The following is a 26,039-nucleotide window of genomic DNA, read 5'->3' on the forward strand; positions in this document are numbered from 1 at the left end:
CACTGGTGCCCAAGGCCGGGAAAGCCTCCGCCCCAGGCTTTCCTGGCCTTGGGCTCGCCGCACCCAGCGTCCCTGCTACCGATCACAGGAGCCAACCCCCAGTGGTTTCCTGCGATCGGTGCAGGCTCCCCGCTGGTGCCCAAGGCCCGGAAAGCCTCGGCCCCTGGGACCCCCGGGAGCGGCGGGAGGGGCCGGGCTACGCCCCCCCAGGTGGCCGATCGACCCCGGGACCCCCGGGAGGGGCGGGAGGGGTGGGAGGGGCCCGGACACGCCCCCCCGGGTGGCCGATGGACCCCGGGACCCCCGGGAGGGGCGGAAGGGGCGGGAGGGGCCCGGACACGCCCCCCTAGGTGGCCGATCGCCCCAGGCACCCCTCGGGAGCGGCGGCATGGGCCCGGCCACGACCCCCGGGGTGCCAATCGCCCCAGGCACCCCCGGGAGCGGCTGAATGGGCCCGGCTATGCCCCCCCCGGGTGCCGATGGGCCCGGCCACGCCCTCCGGGGTGCCGATCGCCCCCGGCACCCTGGGGAGCGGCAGCATGGGCCCAGCCACTTGGCACCACCATCTTGAACTTCTCAACGGCGGATATGCCACCCGGAGTCCCGCCCCCAGCCTCCTGCTGGCCCAATTGTGGGCATAGCGGAGGTGCGGTCAATTTGCATGTTTCTCTATTATAAGGTAAGATTATATTATTTTATTTTATTTTATTTTTTAAGAGGAATATGTTTTAAGCTGGAGGGTTAGAATGAATAGTCTTTTGTTAGTATTAGCTATAGCAAATTTTTATTTCCCATATTTCCAGGTTTTCATGGAGACACTCACTATGTTTTTCAGGTACTGATTACATTTTATTTCCGTGATGATTCGATATGCTTCATTATTTACTATAATGAAACATTTCTAATATATCATGTTTTTCCTTTTTGTCCTGACTGCCTGAGAATTCAAATTTGAAGCTTAAACACAATGATCAGATTGAGCCTGGGTTGATTTTCTACTTAATTTATTGCTCTATATTCTCACAAGTATCTTTTAATAGGCTGACTTTGTTACATACAATGTGGAAAGAGGCAGGCACAAATAATTCACATAAAACACAAAGCACAAATAAAAATGCAGTCTTTTATCATGAGGGAGCAGGATTCTAAATCATGCAAATTAGTTGAGCATGTAGAATATAGCTCTGAAAATTTCAGAGGTCACTGATCATGTTCCAGACCTTACTCAATGTATTGTTTATCTGAATAATTAATTCTCCATCTGTATTTCTTCTTTATTTTTTGAAAGAATACTAGCAGAAGGGAGTTTCTGATAATACTTTATTAATCTTCCCATAACCTAAAGAAATGACTCACTAGCTGTATAATTATTGCCGACATTTTAGTCTAGATAACTTGACACTTCTATAATTCATCGTCCTACTTTGTCCCTGAGTCTATAATTCAGTACCAGCCCTGCTGATGTCAGTTCCTCCATTGGTTCCAATGACTTTTTAAGAAGTTAATTGCCTATATTACATTCTTAATGTAATTCAAATTTGAAGCTTAAGCACATTGATCTGATTGAGCCTTGGTTGATTTGAGTGATTGAAAGAAGTGATATTTCTTTCCTGAATCAAACTCTGACTGATATAATCTTTGTTTCCTGCGAGTTCAAATATAATCTATACTTATATGCCTATTTAAAAGTCATGATGGTTTCAAGTGTACATTGCTATGATACATGATCAGTATATTGCATTATATGCCCACTACCCAAAGTCAAATTATCTTCTGTCACCGTATATTTGGTCTCTTTTACTTATATAATCTTATTAGCCATTTTAAAATTAAATTTATTTATCTGAATAAATTTAATATAAGATTAATTTCAAAAATAAATAAAAGCCACGATGGAAATCTTTTCTCTTGCCTGACAAGATCAATACTTTCCCATTTTATCCATGTGGTTTGAAAGAGTGCTGCCATGTTATATACTCTACTAGAGGCCCAGTGCACAAAATTTGTGCCTGGAGGTGGGTGGGAAGGGGGCGGGGTCCCCTCAGCCCAGCCTGCACCCTCTCCAATCCAGGACATCCCTCTCACAATCCTGACTGCTGGCTCCTAATCGCTCACCTGCCTGCCTGCCTGGTCACCCCTAACTGCCCCCCCTGCTGGCTTGATCGCCCTTCACTGCCTCTGTGTGCTGTCCTGGTCACCCTTAACTGCCCCCCCCACTGGCCTAGTCGCCCCTAACTGCCCCCCACTGCCAGCCTAATCACCCCCATGTTCCCCCCTCTGCCGGCCTGGTCACTCCCAACTGCATGCCCCCCCGCCAGCCTGGTGGCCCCTCTCTGCCCACCCCCTGCCCACTGGCCTGGTCACCTCTTACTGTCCCCCCTGCTGGCCTGGTCACCCCCAACTGCCCCCTCCCTGCCAGCCTGGTCGCCCCTCGCAGCCTGCTGTTCAGTCGTTTGGTCGTCCCTCACTAACCCCCCCTGCCAGCCTGGTCATAGGCAGCCATCTTGTGAGGGTCAATTTGCATATTACCTCTTTATTATATAGGATTCTCATGACCACTTTAACTGATGCAGAGGTAGTAAACTGACCTAAGCTGAATCAATCAGAACATTTCCCTGGAATTTCTAAACTTGGGTCTGAAGAACAAGTCTCAAACCTCTGGTGCTGAGGCTGAGAGATGTAAGAGCAAGGTGTTTCCAGGAGTAATTCTTCCCAAACTTTAGGAACAAGCTGTTCTGATAGAATAAAGCTGACACACTGAGGGAAATAGAGACAATAGAACAGAAAACCTGTTTTCCTTTCAGCCTTGAAGATCAGTATATTTTTTGCTCTTCTCATACTTAATGGAGTCAATAGTTAGAGTTGTGTTTCTGTCACTTACAACCAAAGACATCTTAAATACTAAAAAATATTTCAGACCAAGCGAAACTACTTAGTGGCAATGGCTAGTCTGCAGTTGGCCATACAGATGTTAGAGACTTAGAAAAATAAATTTATAAAGTCAGAGAGATTACTAGAAGTGGGAAGTAGAGAAGTAAGGGCTGATAATCTCACATATTAATCAGAAAAAAGTAGATGCACATCCCTTGCTGCTCCTTCCATTTAATCTTTGTTAATAAAAAGCATGATTCAAGTTGGTGGTATTTAGACAGATAATCTGTGTGGCACATTAAATTCACATCTTAAGTTGCCTGTTCTACTCCAATCACATGGCAACAATGAATATAATATAAAAACCAGAAACCAAATTACATAGCTAAGATCAAAAATCAAGTTTGAGCCTAGCCGGTTTGGCTCAGTGGATAGAGTGTAGACCTGCAGACTCAAGGGTCCAAGGTTCGATTCCGGTCAAGGGCACATGCCCAGGTTGCAGGCTCAGTCCCCAGTGGGGAGCGTGTGGAGGCAGCTGATCAATGGTTCTCTCTCATCATTGATGTTTCTGTCTCTCTTTGCCTCTTCCTTCCTCCCTGAAATTAATAAAAATACATTTTAAAAAATCAAGTTTGACATTTTAAAAAGAGATTTTTTAATTGATTTTTTTTTTTTTAGAGAGAGCAAAGGAAAGGGAGAAAGAGAGAGAGAAACATTGATGTGCAAGCTAGACATCAATCCATTGCCTCCTGCATAGCATCCCTACCTGGGATCAAATCTGCAGAAGGAACTAGCAACCTCTTGGTGCATGGGATGTGGCCCAACCACGTGAGTCACATTGGCCAGGGCAAGCCTGGTATTTTCATGGACCAGAACTCGAACAGAAACTCCAAGCAGAGGTGGAGGCTGAAGCCACAGTGAGCCCCAGATGGAGCAGAAGTAGCTGGGAGTTTGGTTATTGACGATTAACGGGATCTAGAGGCCAGGGAATGGGATGGTACTCCCTGCCTTTTCAATGGGCTCTGAAAAAAGTGTTCTTGCCACCACCTGAGATTTGTGCAGTTATGAGCTCAGGATAAAGACAAGTCCTCATGGTCAAGTACTGTCTTGGGGATTTAATATATAGTATCCTGAGTATTGCTTAATCTTGCTGGTACCAGCAATGCCATCAGTTCTGGACTGGTTGTGGGCTGGGAAGTGTTGGATGGAGGCAATCATTAGGCAGAGTGAGAGAGAGCAGGGAGGAGAGAAAAACAAATATATAAACAAAAATCTTCCTGCCCACCTTTTGAAAAGCCAAAATTCTAACATGCTTTTGAATTGCATGCTAAGATAGACCACCAACAGAATCAACAATCAGAATGTGAATTCAATGCATGTTACATTTGCATCAAAGAACAATGTGACAGAGAGTATGTTTAAGATGCTTCAATAGAGAAATAAAAACACAACTTACATCAACTTTGATCAAGAAATCATGAACCGAAGACATAAAGTAAGAAGGGATCAATATTTCTGTACTAGAGGCCCAGTGCATGATTGAATCATGCACGTGTAGGGTCCCCTACACGCTTTCGCTTTTCACGGTGGAGCTGGGTGCCTGTCCGATGGTGCCGGAGCAGACAGGCACCCAGCTCCCCCACTTTTGATGGTCCGCGGCCAGTGAGGGGGGCTACCCTGCTGTTGAGAGGCGCACGGGGCGGGACTCCCGCCCCTGCGCCTCTCAATGGTCGCTGAGGGGGGCTGCTGCGGACACCTGGCTACCCTGCCGTTGAGAGGCTCAGCTGGGTGTCCACGGCAGGCCCCCTCAGCGGCCGCAGATCTGGCTGTTGAGAGGCGCAGGGGGCAGGAGTCCCGCCCCCTGCGCCTCTCAACAGCAGGGTAGCCCCCCTCAGTGGCAGCGGATCCGTGCCTCTCAATGGCCGGATAGGCCAACTCGAGTCCCGCCCCCCAGCCTCCCGCCGCCCAATCGTGGGCGTAGCGGAGTGATGGTAATTTACATGTTACTTTATTATTAGATAGGATTAGAATTTCCAGAGAAAGATAATAGAGAGAATGGCAAAGAATGAACATCTCAAAAGATAATAACTGAAAATTCTGGAATTGAAGGAGAGAATACACTGTTTGGAATGTAGGCTCAATAAAGACAGATACACCAGTAAGCACACCATCGAAAAATTGTAGATCATCAGAGAGAAAGAGAAAAATCTTGAGTTCCCAGAGAGTAAAAATTAACCATGTACCAGGCTCTATGGAAGTTTCAACACACCATATTCTCAGAGCACCTTTAAATGAGAATAACAATAACAAAAATAATATAGGAATCAAAGACAGAAAGATAATAGATGGATAATTAAAAGACCGGGCTTATAATTTATTGTGAAGAGCAGTTTAAAAGGAAAAATACACTTTATGATGCTTTTCTACAAATTAGTCTAATTTTAGATATACAAATATAACATTGGAGAATGCAAAGTATTAATGAGGCATTTTGCTCATCACTTGTTGGTTAACTTGCTCATTTTCAGTAATTCCAACGTGGATGGAGGTAGAGAGGAGGTAAGGATGTGTTGGCCTTGGAAAAACTTTTTGCAAGTAAAATCATATGATTATACTCAGCTCTGTTTCATGGAAATGGCTCAAACCAATACCATATCCGTATGTCCCTAAATCCAGTGTTTTAAAAGAAACACCCACAAAAGCCCTTTCTTCAGGCAGCACCATGCTCTTAGTTATTTTTAAACATGGCAAAAATCAGTGGTCAATTTAGGCAAAATTAAGTTCAAATAGCTGTGTTTATGTGTGTGCCATGCAAGTGACATATTAGAGAGAGAGAGAGAGAGGGAGAGGAGAGAGAGGGGAGAGAGAGAGAGAGAGAGAGAGAGAGAGAGAGAGAGAGAGTAAGAGAGGAATTGAGGAATTAGAGAGGTTAGAGGAGGTGGGGAGAATTAACAAAGATGGCCCGGATTTTTAAACTTTCATTGGTTGGTTTAACGTAGAAAGAGCTGAAATCTGCTAGTCTCAAGAACAGCTATTCTAACAATCAAGAAGCTGGCCAAATTTCTAATGAATTGGCTGGCTAAATGATGGAGATAAAACAGGCAGGTATACATGATACTGATTTACAAATATTTATTAAATGAATAGAACTATTAATCCTCAAATACATTAGATACAGACCACCAGTCCACTTTGCTTTTGGTTGAATGCCATTCAATGCTGACTTTTGTATGCTTGAGGTAAATATTCTTCATGCTCAGTAATTGACATATAATAGGTTGGAGAGATGTGGTGCTTGAGAATAGACTATGGTACAAAGAATTTTAATTTGTCCAGTGATTAGCACTCAGGTTTTAAGGAATGACAAGTAATTTTTTCAGGATATCATCAGGCACATTATTCTCTGGGCTGACCAGTTAGAAATAGGTGGAAAATGTGCAACAATTTAAATTTCAAACCCTATGTTGTATTCAAAATTTACTGTTCCTTCTAACCTGAGTCTATGTTCTTTGATCAATCTTATGTGTCTGAACACTTTCTTTTCTCCAGATGGTTCTCCTTGGTCTCACAGGTACTTCTCATTGGTCTACAGTACATAGGCAGGAAGGACATTCGTCCAGTGCTGTATGCAAATCAGAAAAAACATGTCCTCTGGACTGACCAATTAGAAAAAGGCAGTACCTCTGGAGAACCAGTGAGGAAAAGAAAATTCCAGGGTGAACCACTTAGAAGAAGATGCCCTTCCAAGTCTAGGCTAATGCCTAGTCCACTGGTTCAGTGGAGCATAGCTTGCATTTTAGTCCCAACTCCCATCCCCTTGGTTAGCTGCCTTTGAAGTTTCAGTGTTCAAGAATTAAATGATCATGTTTTGGTGCAAAGTAGTGGCTTGATTCCCCCCCATATTTAGGAAATAAAACTGAAACATTATTGATTTTTTTTTCAATTTTAATTTTTCTCCCAAAACTGACTTGAGATTTTGGTGCCTGCTGCTAATGTTCATATTCTAATCTAATAAAGGTGGTAGAAATATTATCAGAAAAGTATGTTTAGTAACTTTGTTTACTATAACAATACTTCATACAGTTCTGCACCAAGAACACCATGACTTCCTGCCTTCCACCACCTGATATTTGAAAATCATTTTTAAAATATATTTTTATTGATTTCAGAGAGGAAGAGAGAAGGGGAGAGAGAGATAGAAACATCAATGATGAGAGAGAATCATTGATCTGCTGCCTCCTGCACGCCCCATACCTGGGGATCGAGCCCGCAACCTGGGTATGTGCCCTTGACCAGAATTGAACCCAGGACCTGTCAGTCCACAGGCCAACACTCTATCCACTGATCCTAGCTAGGGCTGAAAACCTGGCATTAAAATATTCTTTAGTGAATAACATCAAACTCAACTTACTAATGGAGCTTTAAAATGAACACTTCCAAAACTTGGGAACACCTACAGAAAGTTAAAATAAATATAAACAAAAAATATATCCTAATGTGTATCAGAGCCTGAGTAATGGCTTTTAATGAAAGGAAAGTGGTTGATCTTGAAGTTAAAGTATTTTTTTGTATATTTTTATTTTAAATATAACCCAAAATATTAGCCTGGATATGCTCAATTAATTATGTATTCTTTATTGGCATGTTTACTTTAAAAAAACAAAACAGTTAATCCTAAGTAATAATTATCTTGAGCCATTATACATATGGGTATACATTGTATTGTTTACCTCATTAAGACAAGTAATACAGTGAAAGTGCATTATTGTCCAGATGCCAATATTATATTATACCAAATCAATGTTCAAAAGCAACATTTTAGACATTTTTCACACCTGCCTGGACAGCAATTCAATTATGTGCACTTAAATCTACAATATTGTAAATGTTCATGAGGATGTTTGTTTATGTGAGCTGATAAATGGGATTTTCCCTCTCACATTTTTTAGTAATCTTCAAAATCTAAATTTATGTGGAAATTACATTTTAAGATAGGAATAATTAAACATGTGTACATCTAAGATTATTAGGGTGATGTTATTAAGCAAGTGAAATAGCTTTAATTTTTGACCTCTAGAAATTTATTGTCCAAAAGACTTGTGCCATTTAGTTTTTGGAATGTAAATTCTCTCTAAATTGGCATTTTTCTTTATTTACTTTGTAACCTAAATGTTAGAAATAAGATGCATTTTTATTGTAATTTTTATATTAATTTTAATAAATTGTTTTATGAGTGACACATTTTAACTTAATGACAGGAATTTTGGTTTACAAGTAAAATAATTCCATGCATTTTCTTATGTGAGAATTAAATTTGATTTTATAAATTTCTTTTTTGAGGAAGTATAAGAAATAGCCCAACCAAGTAATTTTCATTCAATTCAAAGTGGAAAGTGCTGCAGATTCAACTTATCCCACTATGTGGGAGAACATATTTGCCAGTGATACATCTAAATAAGGGATTAATTTCCAAAATATATAATGAACTCATACAACTTAACAAAAGGAAGACAGATAATTCAATTAAAAAATGGGCAAAGGACCTAAATAGACAAGTCTCCAAGGAGGGCATAAAGATGGCTAAGAGACATATGAAAAAAATGTTCAAAGTCACTAATCATCAGAAAGATGCAAATTAAAACAACAATGAGGTATCATCTCACACCAGCCAGAATGGCCACCATCAACAAATCAACAAATGACAAGTAAGCTGGCGAGGATGTGGAGAAAAGGGAACCCTCATGCACTGCTGGTGGGAATGCCGACTGGTGTAGCTGCTATGGAAAACAGTATGGCGTTTCCTCAAAAAATTAAAAATGGAACTGCCATTTGACCCAGTGATCTCACTTGTAGGGATATATCCTAAGAAACGTGAAACACCAATCAGAAAGAATATATGCATCTCTATGTTCATAGCAGCGTTATTTACAATAGCTAAGATCTGGAAATAGTTCAAGTGCTCATAAAACAGCTGTGGTACATTTACACAATGGAATACACTGTGGCTGTTAAAAAAAAGAAGGATCTCTTACCCTTTGAGACAGCATGAAAGGACCTGGAGAATATTATACTGAGTAAAATAAGCCAGACAGAGAAAGACAAATATCACATGATCTAACTTACAGGTGGAAAGTAATGAACAAAATAGATCCAGAGACATGGAAGCATGGAACAGATTGACAAATCTCAGAGGGAATGGGGGTTGGGTGGGTGGAAAGAGATTAACCAAAGAACTTATATGCATATATGCATAACCCACGGACAGACAATAATGAGGTGAAGGCCTGGGGGAGGGCAGGAGTTGGGTAGAGGGAGTCAATGGGGAAAAAAGAGGACGTCTGTAATATTTTCAACAATAAAGATAAATTTTAAAAGTGGCCTGTTAGAATTCTGTCTTGGGTGGAATAATCAGCAAATACTTATAAGGAGGAAATACTCTCTGTTTATACACCTAATAATATATGATAAAAGCTGTGCATACTGGATTGAAAGTCTAATCGTCATACTAGATAGTTAGGTATCAAGTCAACCATCACAAACTCAAATAGAATTATAGTGATGTACCTGGTAACTTGTAATGTTTTGGAACCTAGTCAGAAAAAATATAGCGTATAAATCAGGAAAACTGAAGCCATTTGATGTATTCTGGTTCCAAGTTGTTTTAATATGGGAATTGGGACTGAGAACTACTCAAAAAACTAGGAATGAAAGTCAGGTTGATTGGCTGCTACAATTCTTAGGAGAGCTATGGTTCTCAAAAATGTACTAGGAATCCACTGTGAATCTCACATTGACTGGTAGTTGCCTTCAGAGAATGGACCTTTCCATCTCTTCTCCCAAATCTATCTGAGAACCTCTCATTGGAGAGCGCTAACTTGGAACCACATAGAAAGGGTTCCTTGAGACATGTATTCCTGGCTTCTTCAGGCAGCTTGGAATGGGGCAATAATGGTGCTGATTTGACAGCTAATTAATTATACAGAAGGATGCACCTCTTATATTTAGGTACATATTCAATAATGTTATTCTTATTCCTCAGTTATCCAAATTTTAGAAAATAAACTATTGTCCAGGATAAATAATATTCTAAAATTTTGAATATATAAACCTCTCCCCATATTGAAAAGGTTAAGTGAATAAATTTCTCCACTGTAAATTAAAATGATGAGTTTAAAATGTTATGTCCAAAGCTGTCCTACTCAATAGTTATAGAGATTAAGGAACAGAATTCTATTTATAGGAAATGTAGTTTCCCTTTAGAACACTTCAAATCATGGACAGCAATGTTTTTCACTGGGGGCATACTTCCCTAAGATTAGGCATAACAAATCCTGAATAAATAGGGAAGAAAGTAGAGTGTAGTTTGAAGTACTCCATAAAAAGTTACCATTACTTTCATTTGGTTGTAGCCAATATATTTAATTCATATTAAAATTACATTAAAGAAGGTTTAATATGTTTATTAATAGGAGGCATACATGGCAAAAGGTCTAGAGACATTGATAAAACAGGTTACACTGCATTAAGTCCTCAAATTGTTTAAAGCCAATCCTATTTGTTTACGATGAACTCACGCCTGCTTCAGAGGATGCAAATAAATGTCCTCTGGACTATTATTGGAGCTGTACAGGGAGTTGGGGTTCTATTGTCAGACATATTTATATAGGCTGAGATAAATTTCCTTTAGGTGTGAAAGGAAGCCTTGTGGCATTTTGTCAAGAGAAGCTCATATTTCTGAGGTCTCAGGGGAGTTCACCTATTTTTGCCTGTATCTCTTGGCAGGTTCCTCACTGTTTTATTACTATATTCACTGGACATAATAGGAACAAAGAGTTTTTTTCTTATATTATTTTGTAGTATTTGGGACCTTAAGACATGATAATTCTGCCTCTTCTCCCCTCACTACTTCTGAGTTCAGATTCCATTAAGAAATAGGACTAGATGAGTAAAAAAAATGAAAAAATAAAAATATTAGTTTTATTACTGATAAGGTTGTTTTAGGGAATGAAATTTGACATGTGCACAAGAATTGGTTTCCCCTAGTTTTACCAAACATTCAATGAAGAACTAAAACCTATCCTCCTCAGACTATTCCAAAAAATTCAAGAGGAAGCAACACTTCCAAGCTCATTCTATGAAGCCAGCATTACCCTAATACCAAAACCAGATAAAGACAACACAATGAAAGAGAATTACAGGCCAATATCCCTCATGAACATACAGATGTCAAAATCCTCAACAAAATTCTAGAAAATCAGATCCAGCATTACATCAGAAAGATCACACACCATGACCAAGTAGGATTTATCCCAGGGATGCAAGGATGGTACAATATCCCCAAATCAAAAAACGTGATACATCATATAAACAAATTGAGAGATAAAAATCACATAGTCATATCAATTGATGCAGAAAGAGCATTTGACAAAATCCAACACCCTTTCTTGATAAAAACCCTCAGCAAAATGGGAATAGAAGGAGCATACCTGAACATAATAAAAGTCTTATATGACAAACCTACAGCCAACATCATACTCAATGGGCAAAAACTAAAACCATTTCACATAAGAATAGGAATGAGACAGGAATGCCCACTTTCACCATTCCTGTTCAATATAAGTAATGGAAGTGCTAGCCATAGCAATTAGACAAGAAGAAGAAATAAAAGGTGTCCAAATTGGAAAAGAAGATGTAAAACTGTCATTATTCACAGATGACATGATACTGTACATAGAAAACCCTAAAGACTCCATAAAAAAACTATTAGACTTAATAAATGAATATGGTAATTTAGCAGGATACAAAATTAATGCCAAGAAATCTATGGCATTTCTATACACCAATAGTGAGCTTACAGAAAGAAAGATTAAAAAAAACACAATCCCATTTACCATCGCACGAAAAAGATTAAGATACCTAGGAATAAACTTAACTAAGGAGGTAAAAGACCTGTATTCAGAAAACTACAGGACACTGAAAAAAGATATAGAGGGAGACATAAACAGATGGAAGAACATACTATGTTCATGGATTGGTAGGATCAATATCATTAAAATGTCCATACTACCCAAAGCAATCTATAGATTCAATACACTCCCCATTAAAATGCCAATGGCATATTTCACAGACCTAGAAAGAACTCTCCAAAAATTCATCTGGAATAAAAAAAGACCCCGAAGAGCTGCAGCATTCCTGAGAAAGAAGAACAAAGTAGGAGGGATCTCAATAGCACATATCAAGCTGTATTACAAAGCCACTGTTCTCAAAACTGCCTGCTACTGGCACAAGAACAGACATATAGAACAATGGAATAGAATAGAGAACCCAGAAATCAACCCAAACAACTATGCTCAATTAATATTTGACAAAGGAGGCAAGAACATACAATGGAGACAAGACAGTCTCTTCAATATATTATGCTGAGAAAATTGGACAGATACATGCAAAAAAATGAAACTAGACCACCAACTTACACCATACCCAAAAATAAACTCAAAATGGATAAAGGACTTAAACATAAGATGGGAAACCATAAAAATATTAGAGGAATCCACAGGCAGCAAAATCTCAGACATATGCCGAAGCAATATCTTCACCAATACAGCTCGTATGGCAATGGAAACTAAAGAGAAAATAAACAAATGAGACTACATCAAAATAAAAAGCTTCTGTACAGCAAAAGAAACCATCAATAAAACAACAAGAAAGCCCACTGCATGGGAGAATATATTTGCCAATGTTATCACTGATAGGGGTTTAATCTCCAACATTTACAGGTAACTCATACAACTTAAGAAATGAAAGATAAACAACCCAATCAAAAAATGGGCAACGGATCTAAATAGGTACTTTTCAATAGAGGACATAAGGAAGGCCAAGAGACATATGAAAACATGCTCAAAGTCACTAATCATCTGAGAGATGCAAATCAAAACGACAATGCGGTACCATCTCACACCTGTCAGAATGGCTATCATCAACAAGTCAACAAATGACAAGTGCTGGCGAGGATGCGGAGAAAAAGGAACCCTTGTGCACTGCTGGTGGGAATGCAGACTGGTGCACCCACTGTGAAGAACAGTATGGAGTTTCCTCAAGAAACTAAAAATGGAACTCCCATTTGACCCAGTGATCCCACTTCTAGGAATATATCCCAAGAAACTAGAAACAACAGTCAGAAAGGATATATGTGTCCCTATGTTCATAGCAGCACAATTTACCATAGCTAAGATTTGGAAACAGCCTAAGTGCCCATCAGCAGATGAGTAGATTAAAAAACTGTGGTACATCTACACAGTGGAATACTACGCTGGGATAAAAAAGAAGGAATTCTTACCATTTGCAACAGCATGAATGAAACTGGAGAGCATTATGCTAAGTGAAATAATTCAGTCAGAGAAAGATAAATATCACATGATCTCACTCATTCGTGGAATATAATGGACAACATAAACTGATGAACAAAAACCGAGAAGCATCGATCAGACCGTCAAACCTTAGAGGGAAGGTAGGGGAGGGTGGGGGTAAGGGGAAGAGATCAACCAAAGGACTTGTATGCATGCATATAAGCCTAACCAACAGACACAGACACCAGGGGGATGAGGTCATGAGGGGGGTGGTGAGCAATGGGGGGAGGTGAGCAATGGTGGAATAAGGACACATATGCAATACCTTAATCAATAAAGAAAAATTTTTTCAAAAAAAAAAAAAAAGAATTGGTCTCCCAAAATACCGGTACTTCTCCCACATCTGGAAATTGCAAAAATCACTGACGGAAGAGTTTGAATCTGGAGAGTACCCACATTTACCCAGTGCTCTTGTCTTCCCTCTTCAACCCTGTCTTGGTTTGAGTTTCCATGGAGGATAAAGGTTCTAATACAAGTAGTTTATCTGGGAGAGACTATAGTAGATGAGTGGGGAATGGATATAGCGAAGGGGAGAGGGCCAATGGTGTGTTGATAAACCAGCTATCCTGGTGGGAGACTATCTTATTTCACAAGGAAAATCTGGGAAAGGATATACTAGTAAAACACTTGCCTCATCGTTATCCCTCCCACAAGGTAAGGGGGCTGTGGTGTTTAGTCATGGGAACATTCTCTGAGGGCGTGTTCATTCCCAGGCTTCTCTGTGAGTGCCTGGGCACAGAGAGGGGCCTTTCGTGGTTTGGACAAAGATCCCTCAGGTTCAGAGATGGAGATACTGGCAGCTGGAAGCCAACCAGAGCACACTGATAAGGCAGGATGAAAAGGATATATGTGAGGTACTGATGAGGTCTGTTACAAACCCACATAATGAGTTCAGAGAAAGATAGGTCTCCAAACCTGTTTCTAGAAGGTAGACTATAGGTTCAAGGCTGACCCAATGCTTCTTTTCAAACCTCACCTGAGGACATGTTCGTTGACTTTTAGAGAGAGGAAGGAAGAGAGACACATCGATCCGTTGCTTCTCATTTGCATCCCAACTGGGGACCAAACCTGCAATCTAGGTATATGCCCTGATTGGGAATCGAACCTGCGAATTTTTCGTGTATGGGAGGATGATCCAACCAACTGAGACATACCTGCCAGGGCTCACCCAGTGCTTTTTGCAGAGGGGAACTGAAGCAGAAGATTATGAAAACATTTTTTTTTGCATGTAGGCAGATCCAAAGAGACAGAGAAAAGAAGGGGCTAGGCCACTTAAGTCATTCCTTCTTCATTGAGAACCTGGGAGGAGGCAGAGAGAAGAACTGGAGTTACCTTTCCAGACTGTTGCCTCCAAGAGAAAGGAGCAGAGGTTTTCCATGCCATTGTCAATGTAGGAACAAGGGGAGAGGAAGCAAATGGTACTAAAGTGATCATACTTTAAAAATTATTTTTATTTTTTAAATTAATTGTTTTTATTTATTGATGAGAGAGAGAGAGAGAGAGAGAGAGAGAGAGAGAGAGAGAGAGAGAGAGAGACTTCCTTTGAAGAATGTGACCAGGCAGTTCAATGCGTCACTTTTGCTCTCATCTTTTTGGTTAGAATATAGTCACATGACCATACTTAATTGCAATGGAGGCTGGGAATTATATTTTCTATATGGGGTACCCATGTGCCCTTTTAAAACTGGGGTTTTATTATTAAAAGGAAGAATAAAATAGAAGAGTAACTATTGGGGACAATTAGAAAAAGCATGACAGTCACAAAGATTTTGATAATCTCATAGAAGTTTACATGTCCTAAATTAAAATGTATATTTTATTGTGACCTGAAATTCTGGTCACTACATTTATTTTTAGGTCTCTTTACTATGATATAGCTGAAGGTAAGTTTCAATTTTAACTGAACTCGATTATGAGTACTAGGCTTATCTTGTTTCAACCTTATGAAAATAGTTTTAAGATTTTTCTGCCTATATATACTACAGATTTTACCGTTCATTTTTACAGTTACCACGAGGCTTTCCTTATTCTATCTTTACTTACATGCATTCTAATGCTTACATTTCCGTTCTGAGAGTTTTCATTTTTTGCCATCTAATATTGATTTGAATGTAGTGTGGCAAAGAATAAATAAATATTTTGATATCTTAAAAAAAACAACCCAAAAAACACAAACAAACCACACACAACTTAAATAATCGTCTGAACTCAGGTCAGCATAAATATCTTAGGATCATCTTTAAACCAGAGGCCCCCAGAAACCTGGGTTGACTCTTGGATCACCCTTCATCCTTTGGACCAACGGTAACCTGAATCAGTATTAGGTCATCTTTTTCTAGACAAAAAATATTTGGTATTTGTTTGTTTGTTGAATAATGTGAATAATGACCTATGTAAACTAAGTATAGAAAAGAATTATAGAAATTTCATACATTATTATAAAAGATTTCTTTTTCCTTTAGAGAGCATAAAAGATGAGAAGCAACTAGCACAGCCTGGAATAATAGAATCTCAATAAGTAGTAGCCACAGTTAATTACCTTTTATGTTGGTCACTAGGACAAAGAAGTAATCAGCTTTCCACCAATATATAGTAAAACATCCCATAGCTTTCTGCAGTCATTCTTTATTGTAAAAGGAATCAAATTCACTGTTACAATGTACAAAAGAGAGTTCAATTTGAAAATGCAAGAAAAGCTGGTTTGAGAAATACTCTCTTTACATAAACTTAGCATACAAAAAGATCCAATAGTTACAGGACACCTCCCCAGATTTTATTTTACTTGTGAAATATCCCAGGGGACTCAGCAATTTTTTAGAGAAACTTTAGAGATGTGAGAGTTCAAAAGATCTAGATGGAAAATATATATTTTTTTTATCCAATTGTTTCTCTGGAATATATCCAGTGGTAATAGATTAGGATATTCCAGAACCCCTCGCCCCCCAACTGGACACCAAAATGTGATAGAAGCAGCATATGATATCTATCCCCGATTGACTGATATAAAAATAATCCTAATTATTGGGCAATGCTATGCCAGTTTTACTCTTTAGAAAAAAAAAGAATTCTACTCTTCAATTTTTTTTCATCCTGCTTCTAAGTCATTTGTCATTAAATTCATAAACTCTTAGTATTTCCTCTTTCTTTACTTCCTAAACTTCATTTAGACTCCAGTTAATCACAGTAATTCTTTTAAGCTATGACATGATTCTTTTGGCACATTGAGGCCATCACTATTTAACTTTCTGGTTCCTTTACTTTAATAAAATTTACTTGTTTTAAATTCCCTTTCTACCTTATCTAAAATTGACTGATGTTTCCCAAAAGGGTTCCAGATATTGGGTGCACATTTTGGCATCTCAAAATGCCTCATGAATATTAGAAAACTATAGCAGTGAAGAAGTTATTGACTACATTTTCTTTTTTTGATAACTGAGGCGTTAATTTTCTTCAAAATCAGTTTTTTCAATTTATTCTCAACAACATAAGTCTTCCTCTATTAGTTTATAAGATAGTTTGAAAACCTATGGAGTAGAAGCATTTTTAATTTTTTGATAGTAAAATGGAGCTTCTACATGTATATTTTTAAATTTTATGTCAATTTTCCTATAGAAATGGAAATAAGCTGAAATAACTTTAGTTCATTTACCGAACAAGAGTGAGAGTGGGTAATTTTACTTTCCCAAACTCCTCAGTTCACAGGTATGATGAAATGTTAACATGTACTAATGATGAGTGGTGAGTACATGGAGTTTGTTATTTATTCTTTGTAACAGTTTGTGCTATTTTTGTACATAGCATTGTTTCCCCAAATAAGATAAAATAAAACAACAGCCCTAAATCTTTTTATTTTTCTGGGAAAGTAGGGAGCTGGTTTATATTTGCCCATTTTGTTAGGTTAGATTGTGGTGGCTGATAACAAGGTTGTATAGTAGCGTAGACGAAAAGTGAATAAGGCTGAATTTAATGTTCAATTAATGGTTATAGAAACAAGCAATGAATTAGGGTGTGATTTAAGCAGAGTGCTTTCTGTTCAAAAATTATTTGATGATAATGAATTAATTGTCTAGAAAAGGCATACTATTTCCCATGTACATATGGCCCTCCTTACCGAAACATATCTTACCGCCTGGATTTTAGTGGTTGCCCTTTTATCAGGCTGCTTCTGCAAGTACATATTTGTCACATGTCTAGTTTATATTTTCCAAACAGCACGTTAAGTAGGATTCCAATAAAAAGAACTAAAAGGAACTTGAGTTTCCCTTAATGGTTTAGATGCTGCTTTTGAAAAGATAAGGTGGAACTAAGGTAGGCTGTGAAGAGTGGTATTAAACTACTGTTTCTCTTTAACTCCGCCCCCCCGCCCCCCCCCCCCTGTATTTTTTTTTTAAAGGTTTACTTATTATAATTGTTCATTTTTCTTTTCCACATTCACTTTTAACAGAAAGGTCTGTTAGATGGCTCCTAGAGCAACCAGCCAGCCCACTCGTGCTGGGCAGAGGAGGGAGAGGGCCCAGGCGGGGGCCGGGGCGGGCGGCTGGGGGACTTCAGGAGGGGACCTAGCGGAGAGACTGCAGTGACTCTGCCCTCCCTGGGCGGGCTGAAGCATCTCACTGGTGACGGGTCTGAAAGCACGTGGCTACGTCATGGAAAGCCAGTCTTTTCAATGCAAACTTCAACTCCTCCTCCTCCTCCCTCTAATGCCAGTAACTCACAGCCGAGACTGGGCGAGGAATCCGGAGGGGAGGTTTTCCCCATGCTCACCGCGGTGGGGACCTGGGAGAGTGAGAAGACGGAGGAAGGGGGATCTGTGGCGCTCTCCACCTGCTACCGGCCTGGCCAGGGGAGGGGGCACCTAGATTTGCATCTTTTCTTCGTGGTGATTTGAGAACTGCAGGTTCAATCCGATCCCACTGGGCACTGGCGATTGATTATAAAAAACAAAAACAAAAAAAAAATCGACCCTGGAAGGCTGTGTCTTCGGCTGCCAGACTCAATCTCGGAGGTGGTATTGGTGTGTGAGTGTGTGTACCGGTGGTTTTTTTTCTTTTTCCTATCTTTTTCCTTTCTTTCTTTCTCTCTTTTTTCCTCCCCCCCACTTCTCTCCTAGGGACTACACAATGGCAGTCTTCTCTCACTGAGATGAATCCTGCTTCGCCTTCTGCAGACCCACCCATCCTCATAGCGATCAAGTAAAGGCTATGGTTTTCTCTTTGGGGATCTTTTGTGCATTACTGTTCTCCCTGATTAGTTCTGAGCTCAGTTGGGATTTCTTTGCTTTTTTGTTTGGCTTCATGCTGAAAAAGGACTTTTCCCCCAACCCTTTGGTAATAATCCAGTGGTGATCAAGAGAGATAAATCATTCATCCTGGCCGAAAAAAAACAATCACTGAGAAGTCTCAAAGAAATATACCACGTGAGGGGAAAAAACTGGGAGAAGATTCGGAATATTATCGTTTTTCCTATGGTAAAACCGGTGCCCCTCTTCAGGAGAACTGATTTCAAATTATTATTATGCAACCACAAGGATCTCTTCTTTCTCAGGGTGTCTAAGCTGCTGGATTGCTTTTCGCCCAAATCAATGTGGTTTCTTTGGAACATTTTCAGCAAAGGAACGCATATGCTGCAGTGTCTTTGTGGCAAGAGTCTTAAGAAAAACAAGAACCCAACTGGTAAGCAAACCATGCATCGTGTTATGTTTTTCCTCCTAATAACCTGTCTGTTGCTCACTGAGCTAGATCTGCAGTTCTGCTATGCAGGAAGGCAGGGGAGGCAGAGAAGGAAGCAGGACAGTGTTGCATGTAGAGGTGTTGCATGGATAAACAAGTAACAGCTGGATCGGTCGGTGAGCCAGAAAACCATTACAGTTTCTCTTGGCTGAGACACAATCCATCAGTAGGAGGGAGGAGGAAACTTTTTTTTTTTTTTTTTGAAATGTATTTGGTTGCCGATGTTTGGCGGAATGGAAGGGGTTTGGCTCCAAGGTTTTGCCCGAGGCAGATGAAGCTTCCGTAGTTGCCGGGGAAAAGAACCGCGAGCTCTCCTTACTTCTGCTGCAGGTTCAGGGACGTAGCTCGGTGCCCGGAACCTGCTCTAGACTTTCTGATTAGCTTGCACAATATTCGCCACCCCATCACCTCTACTCCACGTAGAAGATGCCCCCTCCCTCGCGCCCCGCTCCTCCGTCAGCCCCCGCCTCCCTCCCCCTCCGGCTCCCGGTGCCGGAGTATTAACTCATTCCCCGGTCTGCCTCCGATACCTCCTGCTCCTGGGCATACTTGAGCAGGGCTTCTGTGGCTGGGGGGGGGGGGGGAACTCCAGACCGGGAAGACTAGCTCGGTCCCCTCTAATGTATGTAATTAAACACCCCCCCCCCTTTAAAAAGCAGTATCACAGCCCTAACGTCGGGGTCCCCTGGGTGGGACCAGGGCGGCCGCGAGTCCCCGTTTCAGCCTCCTGGTGATCTTGCGCCCCCGTTCTAAAGGGCTCCAAACTGGGAAACTTGCAGTCCATTACATAAGAAATGCAAATGCAGGTGATTCGAGGAGTTGGGTACCCGGGTTCCCTTTCTGGTATTTCTGCCGGAGGTGTTTCGGGGAGGCCGCGGAGCTGTGGGAGCGCAGCCCAGGGAGGCCAGGCCGGAGGGCTGCGTGGTGGCGGCGGCGGCACGCCGGCGAGAAGCTAGGGCACAGCGGCTCTGGGAGCGGCGCGCGCGCCGGCTTAGGGGGTGTGTGTGGCGTCACCCGGCTCGGTTCTGGGTGGGGAGGAACCAGGGGCCGGTGTTTGTGTCTGGGGCGGCTTTTCGGGGAGGGGACGGGGGTGAGGGTCGGGCCCTCCTGCAGCGACAGGCTGGGCCCTGGAAGCTCCTGACGCCGGCACTGCGGTGTAGTAGATCATGGCTCCCCATAGCCGCCCTGACAACCTGAGCGCCGCCGGGGACCGCGCTGGCGCCCGGATCCCCAGCCGCTGGGCAGCAAGTGGCTGCTGCCTCCCTGCCTCCGGAGCCTTGCAGAAGCCTTGTAGCTGGGGCGGCGCGCTGCGAGGGGTGCTGCGCCTGCGGGTGCGGGGTGTGAGAGGAGGGAGAGGAGGAGGTGCGGGTAGGCGGGGTGGAGGCGGTGGGTGTGGAGGCTGAGCACCCTGCGAAGTGCCCGCCGCTGCCGCAGATGAGAAACTGCGAGTTGTTAGACGGTCCAGAGGGCAGCTAGATGCCCGAGTGCAGCGGAGGACGCCTGGGCAGCGGCCCCCCAGCTGGGAAGTTTGGGCGGCTGTTGAGGCTCTGGGCGTAGCCGCTGGCCCGCGGGCGCGGTGCTGCAGTGGGCTCCGTGCCTCTGTCCTGAAATCCGCTTCCCTGTGCTGCTTCAGCTCCAACCTGTGTCCCTCCGTGCCGTCGGTTCCTGCCTCCTCCTATTCCTCCCTCCCCTGCCCTTTTACCCTTTCCTTTCAACTCAGCGTTGAGCAGCTCTGAAGTGACACCAGCATCCAGAGCATCACCCAAGGAGAAAGCAGTTTGTCCCTTTACCATCCGCACTTCCAATTCAGCTGCGAGGCGTACCCCAAGCCCAGCATCAAGCCCAACACTTGTTGATGCCTCGATCATTCCTAGATTCCAAACACTTACCTCCCAAGTTAATGCGAACACCCTTTTTACAAGACTTCCCAAAGTGGGACCAGCCAAGGGCTTGGGAGAGGAGGGGTTACTCCTTCACACAGTAGAAATAGTGGTTTTTGAAGACTTCTTGCGTCCTCTGAAAAGATTTAGAGGAAGGAATATTGTAAAAATGGTGTTGTTTTTTTAAGACTCAGCCATTTGTCTAGGGACCTTGAACTCTGTCCCTCCATGGTATTGGAGAGGGGGAAATGATTCAGCGCCAGATAGTAAGTTTCCTTACTGGCCTTTGTACATATATATATGGTAAAGTTTCACTGGAAACACTAATTTCCCCCAACATAAGATGCAAGATCTTTTCATTACACCTCCCCCACTTTCATCTCTCTGGGATAAAGTAGATACCTTTTTTTTCTCCCAAGGTGGTTTGGAAGGTGTCAAACAAATGACAAATTATTTTTAGAGCCATTTATTTTGAACCTTATGATTGCTAAAGTACTTGTGTGTGAATTGATGGGTTAACTCAAAGAGTGTTAACGACATCACCGACGACTCTAGTTTAGTCTTGGATTGGCAAGGGTTAACTTTCCGACCTGGAATTTGGAGCCTTTTGTTAATTATTTTAATAATAGAACTTTAATGTGTCACGCTATCAATCCCACCTTCTAAAAGTTTTTGTTATTTGAGCTGGAATAAACTCATGCCTAGTCATTCCCTTCCAGTATTGTAGTTGGCGAGTTCCATTCTCTTTCTGCTATTAACATTAAGCCTAAAATCATTTGCAGGTTTTTGATCCCAAGATAGCAGTACAACTACGAAGTTAATTGGGTAATTAAAATAAAGCAAAGACTAAAATCCTCTTGACTGTTAAAACCAAAAAGAACAGATTGACTACTACCTATTATGTTATCTTAAATCTAAAATGAAGACAATTAACTGTATTCAAACTAAGAAGCTTGGCAGAATACCACAAAATACCAGTACTAGGATCATAAATTTGGTGCAAAGACTTCTTAGAGATTAATTTTCCTTCCTAATCTTTGCAAATTATTAAATAATTTTCCAATTTTCCCCAATTCTTTAAATTGTCAACAAGTGTAGGTACTGGGAGGAATTTCAGAGTTCTGCTATATAATCAGGTTGGTGTGAAAATAAACAGATAATAGAGCCATGAACTTAAGGGCAAAGGTATTCATTTACCCAAGCTATTTATTAGTATTTAAATAAGAGGTGTTAATGAAATAGTTTTTTTGTGTTTTTTACAAAAAACATGAAGAATGTGTGCTTTTAAAAATAAATGGTAATAGCTTAGAAATCCTGGATATACTAGTATATTTACTATCTTAATAAAAGTAAACAAAATCTAACAATACAACTATTATCCGAGAACAGACACACACATACACACACACACACACGCATTTAAATGTCCTATTTTCCCTTACTTTCCTAGCACAGCAATTGTTATATGTTTAGAATAAATGTTACCTGCTTCAGTTTTCACTGTATGTCATGCAAGATGACTATATTGTTGGCAAAGCATTACATAGGAATAATAAGTCCAAGGCACTTGTTTTGCCTAGTGGAGGGCTTGATATGTCTCTTTAAACCAGTAATGATAATTTAGACTAGCCAAAACAGACCAGTTTGAGAAATAATCTAGGTCACTGAACTTTGACCCTGCTAAGGAAAGAAATGTGGTTGGAAAAAAAGTCCACAATAAAGATAAATACTAAGGTCATGTCATGAGTATCTTTTCAGACACATAATATACAACAAGCAAAGGAAGCCACAGACCCTCGAATACATACAGCCTCTCAACCATACATATGAGACCCCCAAACTTCCATGGAATGATAGGATCTTAGAAAGCACAGATTTTTAGATAAATTGTAATTGAAGTTAATTTTTATTGAGTGCAAGGAGGGTAGGAAGCAGATGCCCTAGATCTACTTTTGCAGAGCATATTTAGAAAATCCCACACACTCGAGGCTCTGAGTGTGTCCTTTTCTGAACTCAGTTTCCCTCTCTGCCCTGTAACTTTGAGATGAAACAAGTAGGGCTTAGTAGAATTTATTGGCATTTTCCTATTTCCTCTTGTTTTGGTGTCTTTCAGCTCTGTTTTTGCCTTTCCCGAAGCTGTTTTAGGTGACAAACCCCTGGTATGTCACTGTTACTCATTTAAATATACATTATTCTTTTAAAGCTACTTCCTTTACATCTAGGGCTGTCATGGCATTTAGAAATAAGAAGATAGGGAGAGAGGGAGGAAAAAAGAGTAAGCATTTTTTACTCTTCCTTCTGAGCCTGCCGACTCATCCTGTAGAGCTGGGTGAGCCACAAATGGGCCACAAATCTGAATTTCTAAACACTGAGCATATATCAGATGGAGACATTAAACTCAGACTGCATAACTGGAACACCATACAGGTGAAAGGTTCTTTTCCTTCTCACATGCTTGTCTTTAGAGTGGGATTTCGTGTAGTATGAGTTAGGTTGAACTCCATCCAGGAAGCTTGAGTTACTGAAGTCGCAAAATGAGTTTTTTGGAGCAGTGTCACTTCATGAACTCAAGTATGGCATTTTAGATAGGCTTCCAGGTATTGACTGATTGGGAGTGGATTTTTCTTATTTGGAATTTATATCCAGGTTAACAAGTGTGAAATCCAATACATGATAATCTAAACTTTAAACTTGGCTTTAAAGATGAAGATGACTTTGGCTGTCTCCATATCCAGCCTCTTCTCACTTTAGACTCCATCCATAATGGATAACATTTTTTTTTTTTCAAATAATGCATTGCTTTGAGAAGGTGCTAAAGCTAATTCTATACCATATTTCACTTTGCCTACTGGGAATCATTCCTTTAAAAATGTTCAAAACCAGTCTTCCATGTTTTTAGCAACACAAACATTGGGGCCTTTTGTGAAGTGTTGTTATACATAGGGTAGCAAGAATAACAACCAAAGTTTTCACTCCTTTGTACATTTTGGCATCATAACTCATTCACTTGACTCATAAGCTTTCTATAAATACTGTGTAGATGTCTCAAAATGGAAGCATTTATTCAAAATACTTTCCTATGCCTTAAGCGGAAACAGTTGGGATGTTTGAATGGTATATTTGAAACATTACATTGTGCCTGTATTATTAATAACACCGTCGAGCCCAAGTTAGTACCATCTTCAGGAAGGGCTGTGGGTCAGGGAAATTCCTACTGACACATCTACCTGCCCAGTTCCATAGTCAGGGTGACATTTCTTAGGGTTTAGTTTGTGACGTTTCTTAGGGTTTCATACTGTATTTAGTTATGAGTTGAACCTGAGCACTGAAGGGCAGGGAGTTTTCTGAGGGAGACTTTTCAGTTCCTCCATATGCCTCAAAAGATATACTAGTTTATTTTCTGCTTTTTAAGGACCAAGTATGTCCTGATGATTGTGTGTGTGTGTGTGTGTGTATTTCTCATTGCTACAGACTAATTTTCTGCTTTGGTCAGAATGTAAAAGGTAGAATGATGAAGGCAAGGGAAGTTGAAAGGAAGAATTCTTAGGGCCTTCCTAAACATAAAGGCAAAAAGAGGTACAATGCAGACATGTTTTATAGGGAACACATAAGTTTTTATTTATTTAATCGACTAACAACGTCTAAGAAAGTCACCGAACCATTGTTGGGCACTATTGCCTTTATCACTGTCCCCTGACAAAAACTCTGGTTATGACACATAGCAGGTTTTTTTAATGCATTTTTATTAACTGAATCAACAGTGAAGAACAGGGTTCTCTGAGAAAGTTAACTTCTCCCCTTCTGGCGCTCTCAGCCTGTAAACAGAAGGGGCACGTTAGTTTCCCTCTGCCAGCGGAGAAAACACTCATTGTCTCTTCTAGTCTTTGATTTTCTTCTCCTTCAAGAGGAAGACGTTCCCCAGAAACGGCTGTGTTCCTCTTTTCTTTTAGGAACTCTTCTATGAAGATGGTACCTGGGACCCTTCCCGGGGGCATGTTTTTGCTCTTGAGGGGCCTGCTAGTTCCAGCAGTCTGGAGAGGACGTGCCCTCCTCCCTTAGCAGCTGGATTTTTGTTTTAAAGCGGTCGTCTTCAAACTTGGTAGTTCCCTGCACGTCCCGCAACCACCCTGATCTCTTCGGCGTGCTCCTTTCCGGAGCCTCTGTCAAAGGTGGAGGGCGCTGGGCCTCTGTGGCCTCAGGCCCGGAGACCGGGGTTTGTAGGGCGAGGTCTGGCAGACGCTCGGCTTGGGGCAGAGCCCCCCGCTTTCCAGAGCCTCTGCGATCGTTTGTTTCCTGCAAGCCCAGAGCTGGCCGCCTCTGCGGCGCGGATCTCCTTCCAGGAGTCGGGCCCCTCGGTGACCTGACCCACGCCGGGTTCCGAGTCGGCCTCGCTGAGCCCTGAGAGGAGGGATAGGAAGGCGAGGCGCGGTCCTCCTCCGAGTGGGACCCGCGGCCAGAATCCCCGGGACCCGCAGCCACGCTCGCTCCTCGCCTCTGAGTGCCGGGGGCCGCCCCCCCGCCTGCGCAATGCGACAGAAGTGGCCCGTCCGAGCCGCCGTAGCGCGGGAAGTTTGTGTTGCCACAGAGATGACCTCTGACCTTGAGGGTCCTCCGGGCGTGAGAGAGCTGAGCAGCCAACACTGCTGTTGCTATGGAGACCACGTGGCGGGCCCCGGTGCTGGCGCGACCCTGCGCGCGGGCCAGCCAGCGCCTCCATCGCTGCGCTTGTCTGGGGTCCACGAGCCCAGCGTCCTCGCCGGGGCGTCCCCGTGCGTCACGGGGCCGAAGGGCTGAGACAGAGTGTGGTTCCAGCCCACAGGTGGCCGCCGCCCCCCGCCGCCCTCCGGTGCGCTCGAGGACTGAGAGGAGGAGGGAGCGGGCTGGGCTGGGGGAAGGCTCTGTCCTCAGCCACGCTCAGGACGGAGAGAGGGTGAGCGGGTTTGGTCACAGTTTTCCCTGCCAGCCCCTGGAAGACCCCGGCTGGCTGCTGAATTCTGTGGGCGTCAGTCCCGTGGCTTTAATTACACTTATCTGAGGTGGGCCCCACCTCTCCTGTTCAAGGCTTCTGTAACTTTCCATCCAATTTGGACTGGAAGGGAACTGCCCCCTCCCTCTCCCACCTCCCCCCCATTCACTGTATCTCTCCTGGACTT

At 42.0% G+C, this 26,039-nt stretch overlaps 1 protein-coding gene across 2 annotated transcripts in view; it reads left to right on the forward strand.

The window, feature by feature from the left end:
* Nucleotides 1-18,741: 18,741 nt before the first annotated feature.
* Nucleotides 18,742-26,039, forward strand: part of FGF14 (fibroblast growth factor 14) — a gene marked incomplete at both ends in the record, with an annotated part of 587,184 nt that continues 579,886 nt past the window's right edge. For both annotated transcript variants that reach the window (XM_079779643.1, XM_079779646.1), the window contains one exon: nt 18,742-18,949. In XM_079779643.1, the coding sequence (XP_079635769.1) occupies nt 18,742-18,949 (208 nt within the window). The remainder of the gene's footprint in view (nt 18,950-26,039) is intronic.

This window comes from Cnephaeus nilssonii, assembly GCF_951640355.1.
Source record: "Cnephaeus nilssonii genome assembly, chromosome: 8".
NCBI classification, from domain to species: Eukaryota; Metazoa; Chordata; class Mammalia; order Chiroptera; family Vespertilionidae; genus Cnephaeus; species Cnephaeus nilssonii.